At 43.2% G+C, this 20,021-nt stretch overlaps 1 protein-coding gene and 1 pseudogene across 1 annotated transcript; both read left to right on the top strand.

The window, feature by feature from the left end:
• The first annotated feature begins 882 nt into the window (after nt 1-882).
• On the top strand, nt 883-3,031 carry LOC119315764 (annotated as a pseudogene).
• A 401-nt stretch (nt 3,032-3,432) lies between these two features.
• Nucleotides 3,433-13,205, top strand: LOC119315763 (succinate-semialdehyde dehydrogenase, mitochondrial-like). Its single transcript, XM_037590256.1, has 21 exons — nt 3,433-3,511; nt 3,606-3,757; nt 3,877-3,993; nt 4,444-4,543; nt 5,370-5,418; nt 5,509-5,596; nt 5,691-5,801; nt 6,189-6,251; nt 6,343-6,453; nt 6,981-7,046; nt 7,170-7,247; nt 8,146-8,223; nt 8,851-8,917; nt 8,995-9,080; nt 11,054-11,086; nt 11,172-11,204; nt 11,579-11,679; nt 11,844-11,929; nt 12,352-12,458; nt 12,533-12,610; nt 12,684-13,205. The coding sequence occupies exons 1-21, from the start codon at nt 3,433-3,435 to the stop codon at nt 12,714-12,716; spliced, it is 1,716 nt and encodes a 571-aa protein (XP_037446153.1). The 3' UTR covers nt 12,717-13,205.
• Nucleotides 13,206-20,021: the final 6,816 nt, after the last annotated feature.

Genomic DNA, 20,021 nt, shown 5'->3' with positions numbered 1-20,021 from the left:
TGTCCCTTTGATATCATGTGGTACCTCATGATAAACGGCAATACGATCCAAAATACTTCTGCCTTTAATGAATGCCATCCTATTCGGATGTATCGCCTCATGTGTAACTGGAGCCAGCCTCGAAGCAAACCCTTTGACCAAAAGCTTTAAACTCACATTGATAGGAGTAATGGGTCGGAGTTGCCTAATAAACTTTGCCCCATTCACTTTCGATAGGAGGGAAATGACACCATAGTTCAAGCGCTTGACATTGACCAAACACTTGGTGAAATCTTCTAGAATACTAAAAAGTGTTGTACTGACTAACATCGAGAACTTTTTGTAGAAAATGACCGGGAACCCATCCTGACAAGGGATGCATTTTGTACATGGATAATGTAAATTCCTAAAATATTTTTAACTTTAACATGACAAAAAAATTGCACCCTGTTATTAAGAGGCTATTATAATTTGCACCCTTTTAATTAACAACAGAGGCTCCAAACATTTGGCAATTGCCTCCTACCAATTAACAAAAAAATATGCAATTGGATAAAAAATATCGTCCCATGCTTAGTTCTCTCATTATTGTGAGTATGGAAAACAGAATCCTAACACATGCTTAAATTGAACTGCAGAGATGATTTTGAGCTACCTTTGGTGGGACGAGATGTCCAACTAGATGATCTAGTATGTATGCTTATTTCAGAAGAAACTGAGTGCTCAATGGGGAACTCTGGAATAACAAAGAGTGATCACCCAATGGTGATCTCTGTGATAGGAAAGAGTGGTGTCGGCAAGACAAAGCTAGTGAAGGAGAGCTACGAGAAGCACTCAACCAAGCGTTATTTTGACGTGAAGGCATGGGTGACCTGTGCTCCCAATCTTAGTGCCTCCAACATCATGAAACTGATCCTTTTGCGTTTGACAGAGGGCCCTGTTACAAGGCTCCAAAGAAGAGGAACTCCAAGGAAGGCTAGAGGGTGTGTTGAAAGTTTGTACATATTTGTTAGTTATAGACGGGGAAGTTAGCATCACGGAATGGAGTTACCTGCTATCCATCCTCCCAAATGACAATGTCAACAGCAGAGTAGTGAGAATCACACAAGCAACCGATTTAGAATCACCACCAACAGACAAATTTGTAGAGAAAAAAAATTCTGCTTGAACACTTTAATGAACAAGGCAAAACTCTCTGGTTGTTCCTAGAAACACTGTTCATGGATGAGAAAGAGAAGCTCGTCAATGATCTGGAGAAGAAGGAAGATAAGCATGACAATGGACTGGAGAAGAAGGAAGAGAAACATCTCAGCGCTCAACTACTTTGGTTGATCCTGAGTGTTGTGAACAGTTTGATGTTGTTTTTTCTTGGCTCATTTGCAATAAAGTGGGGCTGCGGTCCGGAGAAGAAGGAAGAAAGGCACGGTGATGATCTTGAGAAGAAGGAAGAGAAACACAATGTTGATCTGAAGAAGAAGGAATTCATAATAAGCCATGCCAAGTTCATCTTTGATGTTACAGGTGGGCCATTGGTGATCGTTCTTTTGTCCGGTATTTTGCGGACCAAGGAGTACCCTGGAGAATGGGAGAAGGTATTCAAGCACCTTGAGAGCAACTTCACTGGACGGAAGCGGCTGGACATCATACTATCCATGTGCTTTGATGACCTCCCACACGACCTCAAGTCTTGCTTCCTCTACTTTGCCGGCTTCCCGACAAACACACTCGTCAAGGCACGCTCCTTGGTGTGCATGTGGATGGCGGAGGGGTTCCTGATACCAAAAGAGGGAAAGACAATGGAGAAGATGGGTGAGTGCTACTTGCATGAGCTGATCCATATGCGTGGAGATGAGCGTGTCACCGTCCAAACCATAGTCCATGACTTCTTGGTGCTCGAGGCACAAGAGGCAAACTTCATGGAGATTCATAGTAGGGACGATGTGCCCACACTGTCCACTGCTCGTCGCCTTTCATTGCAGAATCATAGGGACAAGTATGTTGCTCTCGCAGAATCTTTGCCCAAGTTGCGATCCATCTTGTCCAACTTCGAGAAAGAAGAGCCCGGAACCAGACCAAGGAAGGCATCAAGACTAGTGATGACATACAGAAGCTCCTACAAAGATCTCGGTTCCTCCGTGTCATCTACCTCGATGGCCTAGAGATCAGCAATAGGTTGCCCTCCGAAATAGGAAATGTGATGCACCTGCATTACCTTGGCATCACGTCCTGCTCCCTCAACGAGATACCATCATCGGTTGGGAAGCTCACACATCTACAACCGCTAGACGTTCGGGGCACCTTTGTCAGAAGACTTCGTTGGGAGTTCTGGAAGATTCCAACACTACGACATGTGTTTGGATCCATCATCTTGCCTAGGCGAGTCGGTGACTTGGAGCAGCTGTAAACGCTGCAGGCTGTAAAGCCAGGTGAAGATGGTGGTATCTGGGACAAAAAAAACTTTCGCTGGCATGAAGCGCCTTCAGTCCTTGTACATCTGGGGCCTCTCCACCAAAAATGTCCAGGCCTTGGATGCTATCTCTGCAGTTAACAACCTCATGCTCCTAAGCATTCAGGCGAGGTAATTTCCTTGGATTTATTCACTTTCTCCAATTTCACACGCCTTCATGTACTGATTTTGAACGGGAGGATCATGCCACTATCAAGAGAGATCAATGGGTCGTTAAAATTCCCAACTCTGACAAAGTTGTCTCTGAAGAAGACCATGGTGTCACAATACTTTATCAACAAACTAAGTAATGAGCTGCCCCATCTTGCTTCTCTAGCACTACTCCCTGAATCCTATGAGGAGGCACGTCTTGCCTTCACTGATGGTTTTCAGAGTCTCAAGGAACTTAAGATAGACCTAGATGTGGGCGTGAACAACATTATTATAGCGGATCAAGCATGTCCTTCCCTAGAGAAACTGAAGATCTCTATGTACTCTGAGGATCTTCATCTCCAACTCCAACCCAAGATTTGGGAGATAATCGAACTAGAAGATAATTTCTTATTCAAGGAGATGCAAAAAAACAACAACACACCATTCTCATGAAGATGGAAGCTCCTGCTGAAGATCAACGGCGTGAAGTTCATACTATGTACAGTATCCCTATAGCACAAGACATACAAGTTTTATTCATGTGTGATGCATAAGCTTTCAGAGTGTTACTTTGCGTCTATTTGATTTGTTAAACATTTGTATTTGTCTTTGTATATATGTGTGTGTGCACCCGAGAGAGAGATGGTTGTTATTTGGCCCGTATCTCCGGCCACCATTTCAAATATATGCATTTGACTATGTAAATAAAGTGGCATAAACTGCTTGCTAATGCCCGATCTATTAATAAAATGATTGAGCATGTTCAGTCGAAATGGATTTCCTTTGCTTGTCTGCATGGCGCTGCATAGAATGTTTTTCACGAGGGGAAAAAGGGCAAGTGCATTCTTTGTGCCATGATCTGGAGCGCCCTGGCCGTCCGTGCGGTCCACGCCGGCCCGCGAATTTTTGCCGACCTCGGGGAGGGGAGGGGAGGTTGCGAGGTCGCCATCGGCATCGCACAACGTTCAAAATTTCCCACATCCGAACCAGCACTGTAGGCCACGTGTAAAGCGCTCGTGTGAATAAGACACAGAGACCCGGCCACACCAGGTGCAGGTGTTCGTCACTCGTCGCTTCCTTCAGATGGCGATGGCGATGCGACGCGCGGCGGCGCTCAGCGCCCGCCACATCCTGGCCGCCTCCGCCTCCGCCTCCTCCCGCGCCGCCAGCCGCCGCCACGTACGCCTTCTTTCCCCCTACCCCACTCGCCTGCGCTCCTTCATTCATACCCCTCGCGCCCCCCGGCGGTGGTGCTCGGTGGGTCGTGTCTTTCTGTTAATCGCTGGGTGGGTGCGCAGATGGGCAGCCTGGACGCGGGCGCGGCGATGGAGAAGATCCGGGCGGCGGGGCTCCTCAGGACGCGCGGCCTCATCGGCGGCCAGTGGGTCGACGCCTACGACGGGAAGACCATCGAGGTACTGTCCCTCCCTCCATCCGTCTCACCGTAGTGGTGCCTTCGCGATGCCTGTGGATCGTTGCGGTTCGGATAGCGTTCGATTTCGAGGGGAAATCAGGGATTGTTGCGGTTCAGATAGCGTTCGATTTCGAGGGGAAATTAGGGATTGTTGAGGTGTTCCAGTTGCTACTTAATGGAACGCGTGGGAGTTGGAAATTTGTGCCGAATTTGGGAACAACTACCGTACGCCTTGATAACCATGAAAATAGAGGCGGAACTTAGCTGGTCTTGAGCCTTTTGAGTTTGCTGTTTAGGTTGTTTCTGTAAATTGTGCCGGACAGTATGTGAATCAATGAAATGTTGCTACTGCAACTCTACTCACTTTTTATATTTCAATTCTCTAACCTATGCTAAGTTGCTAATGTTGATTGTCAACCTTTATAACCGGAATAACTTCTTTTTCTTGTAGGTGCAAAATCCAGCAACTGGCGAGGTCCTAGCAAATGTAGCCTGCATGGGCAACAGAGAAACAGCTGATGCAATAACTTCTGCTAACACGACATTTTACAGTATGTCAAACACATTAGTGTATTTACTTTTAATGCTTGAACACTGACCAAATAATGTTTTGTAAGTGTCATAGTTAAAATGTTTTGACATGCTTATAATATTAATAATATATGCAAATTAAATTGCTTCTGTGTCTGCGGAAGATCAGCATTGGAACACCATGAATCAAGTGAACCCTTACTCAGATGCACTTTCGTCTCCACAATCAACTAATATCTTCTGTGTATCAGAAAATGCTTTCATTGTGGCCTAGTTGTTTTATTGCCACATATAGTAATTTAATAAATAAAAATCAGAACTACTATACTGTCTCCATATTAGGTGAATGTGTGATGGTTGTTTTGTTTCTGGTAGAACAGAGGAGTTGTACTTCGTAGTAGACAGAGTACATCTTGTAGACTCCCAAAATCCTCTAGTTTTTTAGTACAAGCTCTGAAAGGCAGGAAGAGAATACATGATCAGCACTTAGGCAAAGAAAATTAGGAGCGACAGATTGGTCTCTAAAAGCTTATTTGGCTAAAGCATTGGCAACTTTGTTGTCTCGGAAATGCTTGTTTAAAAAATATCTAATGCATGCCCTCTTTTGATGCAAACCTTATCTAAATCAAGTTTAATTATGATTTTCAATACCTAGTAGGATGCTCATCTTCACCTCATAACAAAAATACGAGTCCTGCATGGAATTGTGCGTTTGCTGTTGTTGTTTCCCTTTGCTAAATATTTGTATGCCTAAGAATGCTTTTCTTTGCATATTTCATTATAGTTGCTTTTCCATTTACCACTTGTAATTTTCTTTGCTTGTTTATTACCCTTTCTTTTTTGTAGCTTGGAGCAAACTCACTGCAAGTGAAAGGAGCAAGGCACTAAGAAAATGGTAGTTTGTATGGATTGAAGTGTTAATAATAGCATGAATTTCTTGTAGTAATGCCAGGATATTTCTTCTCACTGTGTATATTCCACAAAGGCATGACCTACTTATGTCACACAAGGAAGAACTTGCACTTCTTATGACACTGGAACAGGGGAAGCCTATGAAAGAAGCCCTTGGGGAGGTACTTGCTGAAATCATGCACTGACAATAGTTTGTTGGAGCTTGTCATTATCTAGGGTTATGGTAGGCTAATTTGTTGCTAATCATATATTCAGGTGAACTATGGTGCAAGTTTCATAGAATTTTTTGATGAGGAAGCAAAGCGTGTGTATGGTGATATTATTCCCCCTACTCTAGCTGACCGCAGACTATTGGTTCTGAAGCAGGTAATATGCTAATACCCTCTAAACATTTATTATGCCTGTTCCTTCTGGTAGTCACTTCTCCTTTCATTACCACATTACGTTTATACTCCCTCCGCCCCGAATTACTTGTCACAGAAATGGATGTATCTAGACGTATTTTTAGTTTTAGATACATTCATTTCTATCAATTTCTGCGACAAGTAATTCGGGACGGAGGGAGTATTACATTATTTCATCATCACACTGTACACTTCTCACCTTTCATTTCATCAAGCAAAATGTCATGTTAGGTACTGACATCCTCTTGGAATGCTACTCTAGTTTCTCAGTTCATTTTCTTGTACTAGTACAGTAAACCTGTGCTTTTATTTTTCTAATATTAGTTTTTTACTATGGATATTTTTGCAGCCTATTGGGGTAGTTGGAGCTATTACACCATGGAATTTTCCTTTAGCAATGATAACCAGAAAGGTCTCAAGCAAAACACACTTCTCCATTGGTTAAAATGTCCAAAAGAAAATCAGCTATGTTTTTGCATTTTCTTATATATGCCTTCCCGCAGGTTGGACCAGCATTGGCTTGTGGATGCACTGTTGTTGTCAAGCCATCAGAGTTCACACCTCTGACAGCATTAGCTGCAGCAGACCTTGCTCTTCAAGCTGGAATACCAGCTGTAATTCTCTCAAGTTCTCTACTATTCCAGTATTATTTGTGTACAAGTGTATTTATTCTGTTTCCATCTGTTACTTGTCGAAGATCATGTTTCAAAATGGACTACTAAATTTCTGTAACGAAATTTTCATATTCATGGTATGGGTACTGTTACCGAGTAAATTCTGTTACTCCCTCCGATCCATATTACTTGTCACTCAAATGGATGTATCTAGCACTGAAATACGAGTGGATACATCCATTTCAGCGAATATGGATTGGGGGGAGTACTAGATTTCTGAGATGCCTTACTCGTTTTGATTAGTAAACTGTTTAAACTAGTCATAACTGCAATCCTGCAAAAGTCACTAGGGGAAAGACCAGGTTTTGGGTATTATTGGAACAAATCATAGTATTTTCCCATCTTTTACTTGCACCTGCCAAGTTGTTTCATTGTAACAGAAGGTTTATTCATCACAGTTATTTTTTCATCATCTATTTCTGTGAGTCTATTCATGACATCTTTTTCAATCATATTTCTTCATCTAGGGTGCACTAAATGTTGTGATGGGTAATGCTCCTGAGATAGGTGATGAACTAATGCAGAGCACACAGGTTTTATTTCCTTCCCTTTCTTTCAGTATTAATTATCTAGTATGTTTTCTTGCAAGTATTTTCTTAGATATGTTAAATCATATAAATTGTGGTGTACATGATCACATGTTTTCCTCTTTATAGGTCAGAAAGATTACGTTCACGGGTTCAACAGCTGTTGGCAAAAAACTGATGGCTGGATCAGCAAACACTGTGAAAAAGGTATGTACTGAGAAACTACTTAAGGAGAAATTACTGTACCTCTGAAGTTTAAAGTTCTTGTGCATCTTTAGAGCTTTCTCCTCCCAAGAACACATCCAATAGAGTTTAATCTTGGGATGTCCACTGAGCCCATGGCGGCTGTGAAAATGCCTCCTAGGAGGATGTAAATTCCCTATCTTTCCAATGCAATGAAACGCAAAAGCTATTTGCGTTTTCTCGAAAAAAATAGCTGCAACTTGCTGTGTTGATTTCGTTTGGTGACTTATTGCAATAACTAACCTTGTTTCAGATGAACATGTAAGATGTCTGTGCAGAAGGGCTCAGCAAACCAGGAGTAGCTCGCTGCTTCTAGTCACACTAGCCCTTGTCTAATTTTCATAAAAATGTGTCTGTCTGGTTTAGGCCCTAGATACCATACTGCATGCACTTCAGCCCGCAATGTCTATATATCCCAGTATTAAATATGCCCCAAACATCATTCTAGAAAGTCTCAGACCTTACCAATAAATGATCCAAAAACTACCCGATCTCTGGAACCACCCTGCTTGTGGTTTTCTGGTCCTGTGCCACTTTCAAAACTTGCTATTCGGTCAGTTCAGCGTTGATAGCATTTATTCTTTAGGGTGTTGGATATAGTTTTTTCACTTTTTTATTTAAGCACCCTAACTACTTGCTGGCTAGTAATACCATTATATGTTAATAATTGCTTTGCCATTTTGACTTAATTTTCCAGTGGAATTTTGGTCGGGATATATGCAGTATTGTTAGTTAGCAAGATCTTTTCACTGTGCGGTTAACTTCCTTTATTTTAGTTGGAATGTTTCTGCAAAAGCTTTTATTGTTTCATTTCAGTGTGATATCATCAATGTTGATATTTGGAAGAATAATTCTCATGTAGGTTTCTTTGGAGCTCGGTGGGAATGCGCCTTGCATTGTTTTCGATGATGCAGATATTGATGTTGCCGTTAAAGGCAGTGTAAGTAAAAAAATTTCTTTTCCTCACTTCCACAACTATTTTCGGGTCTTGTATTTCCACTAACATACATACCAAAAAGATCATGATTAGCTCTCTAGGCGGAGATGAACATCATAATAGATATGATGAATTTGTGCTTTATGTCTAAGACTTACATGAATTGGCTAATTGACTATTGGGGCCTGTTTCGTGGTTTTAAAGAACGATCTTGAAAATGCTCAGTTTTCTTAGGTCAATGCATGCATATGTATGTCTCTTGACTTCCTTTTTTTTTTCCTGAGCTGCAACTGAGAAACATAACGTGGGCTAAACACATGTCGCTTTCCTCACTCTTTCCCAACATATATTATGTTAGAAATTCAGTGTTGGGTTGGTATCCAGGTAATGCAGCTGCCTTCCAGGGAATGCGCATATCCCTGTTACTTTTCTAGAGGATAACATCACAATATGGCAAAAAAAACATGATAATGGCTGAATCAGCTAATGAAGTTCATTTCATATGTATCACTTTCTCTTACTAACATATTTTACACTTTCCCACTTCAGCTAACAGGCTATTGAAATGTGTAAATTCTATCATTTTGATCATAATATGATGCATATTTGACCTACTCCATTCTTATTTAGCTTGCTGCCAAGTTTCGGAACAGCGGACAGACGTGTGTATGTGCAAACAGGATATTGGTGCAAGAAGGTATACTGATCATTTATGTCATATATATGTTATTGGTGCCTCTTTTGTTCTGTTAAGAATGCAAGTTGCATCTGTAGGTATCTACGAAAAATTCGCAAGTGCATTTGTCAAGGCTGTTCAGAGTTTGCAAGTCGGTAATGGGCTAGAAGAGAGTACATCACAGGTATATAAAGTGTTTAATCCCCCTCTGTTATATATTGAGCTACAAAATTTGAACTATGTCTTTCTTGTGTTAGTTGCTTGGACAATGTTTTCTCACACTGTATGAGTTATAAGAATACCTAATTTGACAGTACTTGGGGTCTCTTTGGATTGAAGGATTTTCATAGGAATTCTGTAGGATGTCAGTCAATAGGATTTTTCTCATGAAATCCATCCGGATCAAATGAATGAGACCACCAAATTTGTAAGGCTTGCTTTTATACGCTCCAATTCCATCTGATATCTAGCAAGAGGTTAGACCACACGGAAAATTACTTAGTGTCTTGCATCAACCTTCTCTCTCTCTCTCTCTCTCTCCAAATTCCTACAATTTTTTTGTGGATCACCCCAAGAACCACTTTTCCAGATTCATATGTTTTTGTTTCCTGAGCCGAAACCACCAACTATTGAGGTTGATTTTGTGCAGAACACCTACTCTACAAGCTTATTGTACGAAACACCACCTATTCGTGTAATCTGTTGCAGGTAGCTAATCCATCGTTTGGCTCCGTTGACATGATCCCTGTTGGTCCCGCTTATAAGTGCACACATGAAAAAAACCCGGGTTGGACGACAGGTTTTGGAGATATTTGCAGTTTTAGTTGGCTCATTCAAAAGTTTGGTTCAGAATTCAACATTTCTAAAATATGCTAAAAAATCAGTAAATTATAATTATATTCACTACTTATGTGGGATATTTCAGCTCATTTGGACCACATGTTTGAATTCTATCAGCATCTGGACACTTAGGCCCCGTTCGGATCTCCTCCACGATCCAGCTTCCTGAGAAGCGAGCGAGAAGTGACCCGAACGGTTCAGCTTTGAGAATCCAGCTCCTGGAGAACGAGCGGCCTGCAGTGCAATTTTGTGGAGCAGCTCCGGCCCAGCTTCGCAAAAATGAGAAGCAGGAGTTGCTGGAAATTACGTATGATTACCCTCCCGAAGTTCCACGTTCAGCTTCCTCGAACCGTTTTTCTCGCTAAAGCCTGACCTGACGAGAGCAAGCTCAGCGAGACAGACGCGAGCCTCTGCTCTCGCAACCCTAGCTGCGGCGCCGCCAGTCCGCCGCCGCAAGTCTTCTGCCACCGCCCCTCGCTTCTCGGCCTCGTCCTGCAGGTCGCCGCCCGCAGTCAAATTCCGCATCTGCAGCCACACTCCATTGGTTGCCGCCGGCAGCCGGACGACCTGCTCCGTCCAGCCTGCAACAAGATCCATGCAGCACATACGTGCAGCCATTTTCAGCCCTACTCTTCCAAGTGCATTGGCCCAACCCTTGGCTGAACAGGCCAAGCCCATTTCATGGGCTGTGCACGTGAGCAGCTGCTCACGTCAGCCGAACGCGAGGCTGCTCCAGCGAGAAGCTGGAAGCCAGCGAGAATTCGAGAAGCCAACTAAACGAGAAGCTAGAGGAGATCCGAACGGGGCCTTAGTTAAGGGAGAAATCACTCCATAATTAAGTCTAGCTATGTCCAGTCTAACATTGTAAAAATTATGAAGCAGGGAAAGCGAGTCCTCACTAATCGAATCCAAGAAATGCTGATAAAAATCGAACAAAGCCGCTTCATCAACATGGGCCCATGGCTGTCTTCCTGAAGGTTCTCTTAGGTTCCGTAAGTTGTGGGTACAACCCTCTTGAAACGGTCAACAAGGTCTGCCTGCCAGTCATCAGTTGCATCAGGCAGCATGACGGCTTACCCTGGGAGATATTTGCTGTTTTAGTTGACTCAATTCAAAACCTGACGGATGCCACAAGCCATGAGATCTCAATCCTACGTGTTTTTTATTCCTTAATTTATAGAATTCTGTCTTCCAAAGAGACCCTTATGAATTATGATTGAACTTTGTGCTGCATCATAATGGATAATGCTCGTGATCTGCTATGTTATTTTCTTTTTGGTACCTCATGCCAGGTTTTACAGTTTCTTTCACATGCAGGGTCCTCTAATCAATGAAGCTGCTGTTGAAAAGGTTCATATTTTGCACTTGTAATAATTCTGAATTATTTTATGTAGCGATCCTTACATGTTTTATTTTCTGGCTTGTTCTCTTGTAGGTAGAGAAGTTTGTAGGTGATGCTACTTCAAAGGTAATCTCAAATGACTGTAACGGCGTACATTTTCTCTATTGGAATTAGATGTTAGGTTCCAAACTATGGCTAGACCATTTCCTGGCCCCAGCTGGATTGTTGGTAACATTTCCTAAAAGGTGAATCAAAAAGTTAAGTGGTTGAGGAACCACAATTTTCCTGAATCTTGACTCTGGTTCATCCCACCTAACTGTAAATTAACTGGTTGAGGAACCACAGTTTTCCTGAATCTTGACTCTAGTTCGTCACCCACACACTAATAAGAGACAATTCTATACCAAGATGCTTGTCTGATGATTCTATACCAAATTTCCAACATAACCTGCAACTGCATGTAAACTGTAAATTATCTCCTTATCTCGGTCCTTCTGTAGGGAGCCAACATCATGCTCGGTGGTAAAAGGCACAGCCTTGGGATGAGCTTTTATGAGCCAACTGTGGTAGGGAATGTAAGCAATGATATGCTTCTTTTCAGGTAAAGTTTGAATTTCTACATCGTGTCCATCTTGTTTCAGTGCATAGATCTTACTTTTATGTGCAGAAATCATGAAATCGTTGGTCCAGTCCTTTGCAAATTTATAATTATCTTCAGATTTTGAACTCTTAATGATGTAAAAAGGACAATACATTTTGCTTCAGGGAAGAAGTTTTTGGTCCAGTTGCACCACTTATACCATTCAAAACTGAGGAGGAAGCAATCCATTTAGCAAACGACACCAATGCAGGTTCATTATCTGGCCCAAGTTTGCTTGTAACGTTTTAGGATTCCCTTTCTGTAGACTGCCATATATGTCAAGCCCTTAACAAGAAACCTGCAGTGAAACATAATGGACAGGGTATGTCGCAGTCAGAAAACGTTGGTAGAGAATGATACAACATTCACATATTTCTAGATAGTGGTAACTAGCGATGTCTGAATTCTTTGTGTTAAGTACATAACCATCTTAAGAAAACCTAGCGGTAATGAATTTTATTTTAGTACTCCCTCCGTAAACTAATATAAGAGCGTTTAGAATACTAAACTAGTGATCTAAACGCTCTTATATTAGTTTACAGAGGGAGTAATTCATAGTCTTGGCTTAAGGCTAATTTTGTGAAAACATGTTGTAAAGTCATTATAGTAACCTCATTATCCACGATGCTGCAGGCTTAGCCGCATACATGTTTACAAAGAGCATTGCGCGGTCGTGGCGTGTTTCCGGAGCTCTTGAATACGGGCTTGTCGGTGTGAACGAGGGATTGATTTCAACAGAGGTTATAGAATGCCAAATCGAATTACTTAATCTCCTGCGTTGGGCTTACAATGTAAGGTATAACATAATTTCCAGGTAGCGCCATTCGGTGGGGTTAAGCAGTCTGGGCTTGGGCGAGAAGGATCAAAATACGGCATGGACGACTACCTGGAGGTTGGTACATGCGACTCTCTAAACTGTTTCCCGACATGTTACTCGTTTCTCATTTGCTTGACCGTGGTTGCAGATTAAGTATGTATGCATGGGCAACCTGGGTTGATGCTTGAAGTTGGCATCCGCTTCCACCTGAATGGAGAAGGAGGATCGAGAACCTACTGGGGCCAGGTGTGCTGATAAGCGTGGATAGCTATGCAGGCGTAAGGTGTAAGATGGAACGAAGAGGGAGGACAGTTTTAGAAGCTTGGAATAAAGAGAGTAAGCCGTGTCCGAATAAAAGGTGCAAGTTAGAATGAAGAGGGAGGGCAGTTAAGAAGCTTGGAATAAAGAGAGTAGGCCGTGTCCGAGTAAATGGGTTGTAAATGAATGAAACGTGAAGCACGGCTTCGTCTCCGAACTTTGTTACCACTCAATAATCATCACGTTGTTCACTTGATGCAGAGAGCAGATCCTCTCAAATGTTGTAGTGATACTGCATTCTGTGTTTCTGGCCACTGTCGCTCCTGCATGTGAGCTGTACCCGTGTCACCAAAGCGTCACAGATCATCAGTAACTAACACTATCCTGCAAGTAGCAGTGGGCCCGTGTGTCATTTTAACCATCGATGCATTGAATTGTGGTATTTGAAATAGTAAAATCTACTGTATTCTGTACCATGAACACGTCACTGAAGGCTGCGTAACAATTTGGCATTGTCAATGTTGGCTATTCGTGCTAAACTGGTGGTCGAACCCGAAATGCTTGACCGGCGTAGGTTATTAAACAACACGTGTGTTAGTAGCTGTAAGACGGAGTGAGTAGTGACCATGTTGTAAGTACGGAGTGCTCCTACTTGTAAACGCTTGTTGGCAAGCAGGAATTTCGCAGAAACCACTCCCACATGCGGCATGAGCCGATGAGATCTCTCACATTCTGAACAAACAAAAGGACACCTAATACGAAAAGCTGATAAGATCTCGCTGGTATCTCCTCTTTCCCGCTTACCGAGGTAGCAGCAGCTAGATCGAGCGATGAGTGCAGACCCTGGGCAGGCGGTAAGAGTGAATGGGCCAGAAGGCAGCACGATCCAACCAAAGCTCTGCCTGCTACTCCTACCTACTACTCCCTCATTTCCGGTTTATAAAGCTCAATTCAAAAATCTCACCAACCAAAATAGATGATGAGTGATGGAATATTTTTTGTAGTTTGTAAACGCATCCAATTAATGCTCTTGTTTTTCTCAAAAAATTATGTTTACGAATGCATTAATTGCAATGCATGCATGCATAAAGTGCATGCATTGGTCAGTTTTCTTTTAATACTTGCATGCAATGATTTAATGCACCTTGAAGTCTGAACATGTGATGAAGAACAATCAAATTGAGCCTTATAAAATGGAAAAACTAAAATTTTGAGATAAGCCCTATAAACCGGAAAGAAGGGAGTACTACTTGTACTAGTACAGTATATGTCCCTATTTGGATTCATGGTTAGAATTAGTTTGGGTTAGTTTGGACTCAACTAACCCAAAAATATTCAAACATGGTTAGTTCGGGTTAGATGCATCTAACTCATCCAAAAAATCTAACCCACCTAAGAGGTGCTTTTGGGTTAGTTCTTCTCAAGATCACTAAAAAACATATTTTTCTCTCGCTCTTCCCGCAGCAGATCCCTCCCCATTTTCTCAAAGCTTCTCGTCCTTTCCTTCCCTTCCTCTCGCACCGTCCGTGAAGACGCGTCGCCGTATCCGCGCTCCATCTAACCCTGTCATCCAAACACCTCTTTGGCTAGAGTTAGTTTAGAGTTAGTTCAGGGTTAGAATCTAACTCTAACCTCTAACTGAGTTAGAGTATCCAAACAGGGCCCGATCTGCTTCAGCAGCAACAGGTGGAAGTAGAGGGAATAAACGGGACGAAATCACTATTCTGACCCTTTGAACGAACTTTGTCACAAAATAAACTCGACGTGAAAGTATTTCACGATCTGACCCTTTTAGCAACGCCATAGCCCGCGGCGTTTCTTCTTAAAGAAGAAACGCCGAGGTAGCTAGCGTTTCTGATCAAAAAAGAAACGCCGAGGTAGCTAGCGTTGCGGACCAGGTAAGAAACGCCGAAGGCGCTGTCGTTTCTGGCCATCATAGAAACGCCAAGGAACCATGGCGTTGCTGCCCTCTTTGGTCATAATTAATTAGCCTTATTAATTAGGTTGTTCATCCACGTTCCACATGCACATGAAAAAGGGCAGCAACTCCATGGTCATTGGCGTTTCTATGATGGATTGCAACGCCAGCGCCTTCGGCGTTTCTTATCTGGTCCGCAACGCTAAGTACCCCGGCGTTTCTTCTTTGGTCAGAAACGCTAGCTACCTCGGCGTTTCTATGTTGGACAGAAACGCCAGGGGATGTGGCGTTGCTAAAAGGGTCAAATCATGAAATACTTTCACATCAAGTTCATTTTATGACAAAGTTCGTTCAAAAGGTCAGAATAGTGATTTCGTCGGAATAAACGAAGCTTCCTCCGTCGTCAAACACTGACATGCACCTTTACCTTTTTGTTCACCCCCCTCTCCTCCAAAGGGCGGCAGCAAAAGGGCGCTTGTCTCTTGCATACGGGACCCACCGACAGGGGGCGAGCCCGAGGCGAGCCAGCCCGGGCCACCAGGGGCCGGCCTGCCCTGCGGGCCGCTTTGCTTTGGTGAAACCCAAGGTGATTTGCCTCGGGAGCTGCCCCCCTCCCCTCGCGCGCGTACTGTAGCAGGGACATCTGGCATCAGCTTTTGGAACTTGCTCCTGCTTCAGTGTACTCCCGGTAAGGCTCAGGAAGAAGCTTCCTTCGAAATCTCTGCGTCTCCTCGTTAGTCAAATAAAGGGCAAGCCTAGGGCCTAGGGTGCTGGGCTTGAGTAGCTAATTAAACTGCGCCTGCTTCTGTTGCTTCTCCTTTTTTGTGTTTATTACCAAAGACAGGCCGCGCACAGGCTGAAATGCACATGCTGACAGGGGAGCCGATGCGGTGATCTGGGTGCTGACTGCAATGCAGGGAGTATACTTCGAACAACGAACTGAAAATTCCTCTTTGGGAACATATGAGGCGATACTACCTGGGTTCCGGCAAGCAGTTTTGGCTCCTAGCAACGATTGCCAAACAAATTCAAAATGTACTGTTTTTTTATACATGTTCACGTTAATGTCCAAGACATGCATGGAAATTTTCATGCGGAAAAGCACAGATGTATTTCATAAAAAAAAAGTTCAGTGGTCTATATATGCCAAACATTTGACACTCAACTTGTCTTTTTTTTTTGCATAGTTCAAAATGATTGGCTTTGCCCTGAACATTTGCATACAGTATGTAACATTTGGACATGAACATGTTTTTTTTTTTTTGCATTTCCACATGAACATAGATGACCCTATGCGAATTACATCACTCCACTTAATTTAATAAAAATCACACTGCTGTATTTCATAAAAACTAATGATGCTGTATTCTGTCTTGTTTTATTGTGGGGTGCCCACGGATTTTAATTTCCAAACCTCGGATTTGTACCGATTGTCGTGATTTTATACATCCCATTCAATTTTCTAAACTTAAGTTGTCGCTTTGCACACGGGCATATTTGACTTTTGAAACTTTATTGTCAATATATTTCAAAATGTTCAAACTAATTAGACACTTCAAGTATATATGCATAAATCTGTCATAAAACTGCCTGTACGTACAATATCTCAGCATACATATGTTCAAACATACTGATATACACTCTTTTGTTTTTACCCTATATAAATCACTTCTGGATTAAATAGAAGATACTCCCTCCGGTCCTTTTCACTCTGTATATTAGGTTTGTCCGAAGTCAATCTCATCTAACTTTGACCAAGTTTATACAAAAAATTATTAACATTCACATAACAACACATTTTTATTATTAGATCCATCTTGGAATATATTTTTATATTATATTTATTAGATGTTATAGATGTTAATATTTTTTAATATAAATTTTGTCAAACTTAGCAAACTTTGACTTCAGACAAAACTAATGTGCGGAGTAAAAAGGACCGGAGGGAGTACTATCAAATTCCGATGGATTGGGCACCAACTCCATAGGAATTTTAACAGACACATTTTCATACTTATTCACATAGCTAGGTTGATTCACTTATATGTATGTTTTTGATCGAAGCGACTATCCCCATAGATTTTCTAGTTGTAAATCTTTTACCAATTTCATGCAATTCAAGCAAACCCTAAATTAACTGTGAACCGTGGTCTAGAACCTCGTATGACCAGGATACAAGATACACGAGGACTGAATTAAGCATGCACGTTTCTTTCGTCTTCTTTTTTCTTCTGAAAAGAGGTTCAAACCTTGCACGCTAGAATCAAATTAGTAACTTAGAGATAATTTACTAGTTTCTATAACTGATATTTTGCTGATAGTTCCAGTTATCATTTGATGGAATCAGATTCCAAAATACACACATCCCTTGCGTACATGAAGTACGAGTATCCTGACCACTTTTTTCTCTCCCTTCTCTTTTCATCCTTTCCTCTTTAAATACTGTAGAACCATCATTTCTGTTTGGCCCATATCTCAGGTACTGAGTGCATGTACTTAGTTTGCACCAAATTTAATTTTCCACAGATATACGTAGTAACAATGCGATCTACATGGTGCCGGACCTTTGTAATGCAGACATGGCTGCTGGTTGATGAATGAAACATTTTTCCCTTGCAAAAAAAAAAATGCGATCTACATGACCCAGCATTGCTCCAAATAATATTTCCATGATTCTACATTGTCCACATTTAGTGGTTCTACAGATCGCCCCCAGCTGCTCTGGCTTTTCATGATCTCTACTCCTATAAAAACCTGAGTTGGTGATGATGATGAGCCTGCCATCTTTCACTAATAGTTGTTGGATCTAGATCTGACGCATACAAAGCAAACTGCTGTAGTTTTGCAAAAAGACGCACACACTTGTTTTCATATTTACAAACGACTCCTTGTCTTTCACAATCAACCTTATCTCTTCCCCACCACATCCAGAAGGCCATGGAACAATCTGGTGCGATGGCCGCTGCCGGCGCCATCCACCCCCAATCTTGGTGTTTCGTACAATGCACGGGTATCTTACTATAGTCACTAATTAGCAGCACACATTTGCATATTTTTTCCGTGAGCATGGATGTTGAATTGTATTTTCCGAAACATGCATGCTTTTCAAATACATGTTCACTTCATTTGTTTTTTTAGAAAAGAAGGATGACCCTCGGTCTCTGCATCTGGGAGATGCATACGATCACTTTATTGATTATTCTCAAGGACCTTACAAAGTATTACAAACAATATACCTGAATCCACCATCTTGGCAACATATGCCGCTACTCCTATCCATATGATGAAGGGATGCTAACTGGGCCACTACCCAAACCACTCACCTAAGCCTAACATCAAAAGCCGGAAGCCCCAACCGAGCCAAATACTGGGTCTGGGGCACAATTCGGTCAGACGCACTCGTGTGTCGTTGCCGCCATCTTCCACAGGCCCGTCTTCAGATCATATTGAGGCTTCTACCTTGTCTGGCCACTCTGCCATCGACGTCAACATCACTCCAGACAGCTACCTCCTCCTGCGCGAGTCCATCTCCGCGCATCGGACGCCGAGCCTCCACAGCGCCATGCCGCCGATCTCCGCCGCCATCAATGTGTGAGATGAAGTACCGCTCCACCATCCCCCTAGCCATCACTTGCTCCAAAACGATGCCCCCAGGAGGGAAAGCGATAAAACACCATCATCGTCCGATCCGGAAGACCCAGATCTAGGGTTTTCCCCGAGCATCCCGAGCCTGATGATGCAGACTGCAACGACGATGCCTCGACAAGGGAACGACATCTAAGACGCCGTCATCGTCCGCCATGACCGTAGTCGGCGCGATTTTCATCGGCAGTTGCTCCATCAGACGTGCGCCACCGACGTCGCTGGTCCCTTCAACCGGAGTAAACTTCAAAACGATGCCCTAAAGAGGGACTACGACGCAAAATCGCCGTCATCGCTCGATCCCAAGGAGATCTAGGGTTTCCCCCGGAGATGCCCGCGCTGTCAAGTATCAGACAAGGGTAGAATCCCGGTGGATCTGCCCAGCTGCCGACGAGTCACACCCGCCACCGTGCCGACGGCAGACCAGTGATCAAGGCCCACGTTTGGGCATAGATCCGGCCGCGCCGCCGCGACTAGATCCGGTCACGCCGCCGCCATCCCTGGCGACCGCGACGCACCAGATCGCGAAACCTCCTGCCGCGGGGGAGCGAAGTCGCCGAGGCGCCGCCACCACCCGCCGTGGCGTACGCCCCCCCGCCATGCTTCGGCCCGGGGGCGCTGGCCCACGCTAGCCCCACGCGAGCGAGAGAGCCCGAGTCCCCGCTGCCGCCGGCGACGACCAGGCTTCGCCTGGCCGCGCCCTTGGGCGGCAGCGAGGGAGGAGGAGGAGGAGTGGGGGAGGACCGGCCGACGGGATCTGGGGGCCTCCCGGCCGCCCATACGGGGGGTGACTCGGGAGGGAAGAGGGGAGGGCGGGCGACTCGGGAGAACGATGTTTCAATCAAATCCAGTTCATTTGTTGTTGAAGACGTAGCACTTTTTGGATGGCATTGCTTTGTAAGACAAGGGCATTATGTAATACATACTACCCCTCTATCCGAATCTGTAAGGTGGACACAAGTTTCTAGGCTTTTCTTTTGTGGGAAGTTTTTAGGCTTTCAACTTCACTAACAAAACATGTGTTATATACTCCCTCTGTTTCTAAATATAAGTCTTTTAGATATTTCAATACGGACTATATATGAATGTATATAGACATTGGAATCTTTAAAAGAACTTATATTTAGGAATGAGGGAGTATATTTTTTAGTGGCATATACCACATGATTTCGTTAGTCAAACCGAAGACCTAAAAACCCATGCCATCCTTACAAACTCAATGGATGGGGCACTATCTCATGCATGCATGTGCATGCAAGCTTTGCCTTGAAGGTACTAAGTTACCACACTAACTAGCTAGAGTTGCGAACTCTGAAACATAAGCATAGGCATTAGATTGTGTATTCCTCAGTCATCCAAAGAGGTACTATTTCTAGATCGATGAGGTTGCACGTCATCAGTACAATTTATAGCCTTATTATGCATGCAAGCACATATCATATATGTTGTGCCAGTGTTCCTCGGTTTAGCAATAATTTGGCTGTGGGCATCCTCAGTGGTGATCAAAAGTTTTTTCTCTCTCTCAGTGTATATATATCCTGACATTCTTCCTTTTTATCCAAGAAAAATATAGTTTTGTTAGTTGATACGAGGGCAAGTGTCCGAAGTTACATTTGCACCACAACTCCACAAGTCACACAGCAATGCAAGAATTCAAAATTATGCGCA

Source organism: Triticum dicoccoides, chromosome 6A (genome assembly GCF_002162155.2).
Source record: "Triticum dicoccoides isolate Atlit2015 ecotype Zavitan chromosome 6A, WEW_v2.0, whole genome shotgun sequence".
Lineage (NCBI taxonomy): Eukaryota > Viridiplantae > Streptophyta > Magnoliopsida > Poales > Poaceae > Triticum > Triticum dicoccoides.
Note: the sequence above shows the minus strand (reverse complement) of the source record. Positions and strands in the feature narration are given on the sequence as shown.

Excerpts from the sequence above, each read along its gene's own strand:
- LOC119315763 (XM_037590256.1), top strand. The coding sequence starts at position 3,433 with ATGATCTGGAGCGCCCTGGCCGTCCGTGCGGTCCACGCCGGCCCGCGA. Across the intron at positions 3,758-3,876 it reads GCGCCGCCAGCCGCCGCCAC|ATGGGCAGCCTGGACGCGGG; the intron begins GTACGCCTTCTT and ends GTGGGTGCGCAG. Across the intron at positions 11,930-12,351 it reads AGCAAACGACACCAATGCAG|GCTTAGCCGCATACATGTTT; the intron begins GTTCATTATCTG and ends ACGATGCTGCAG.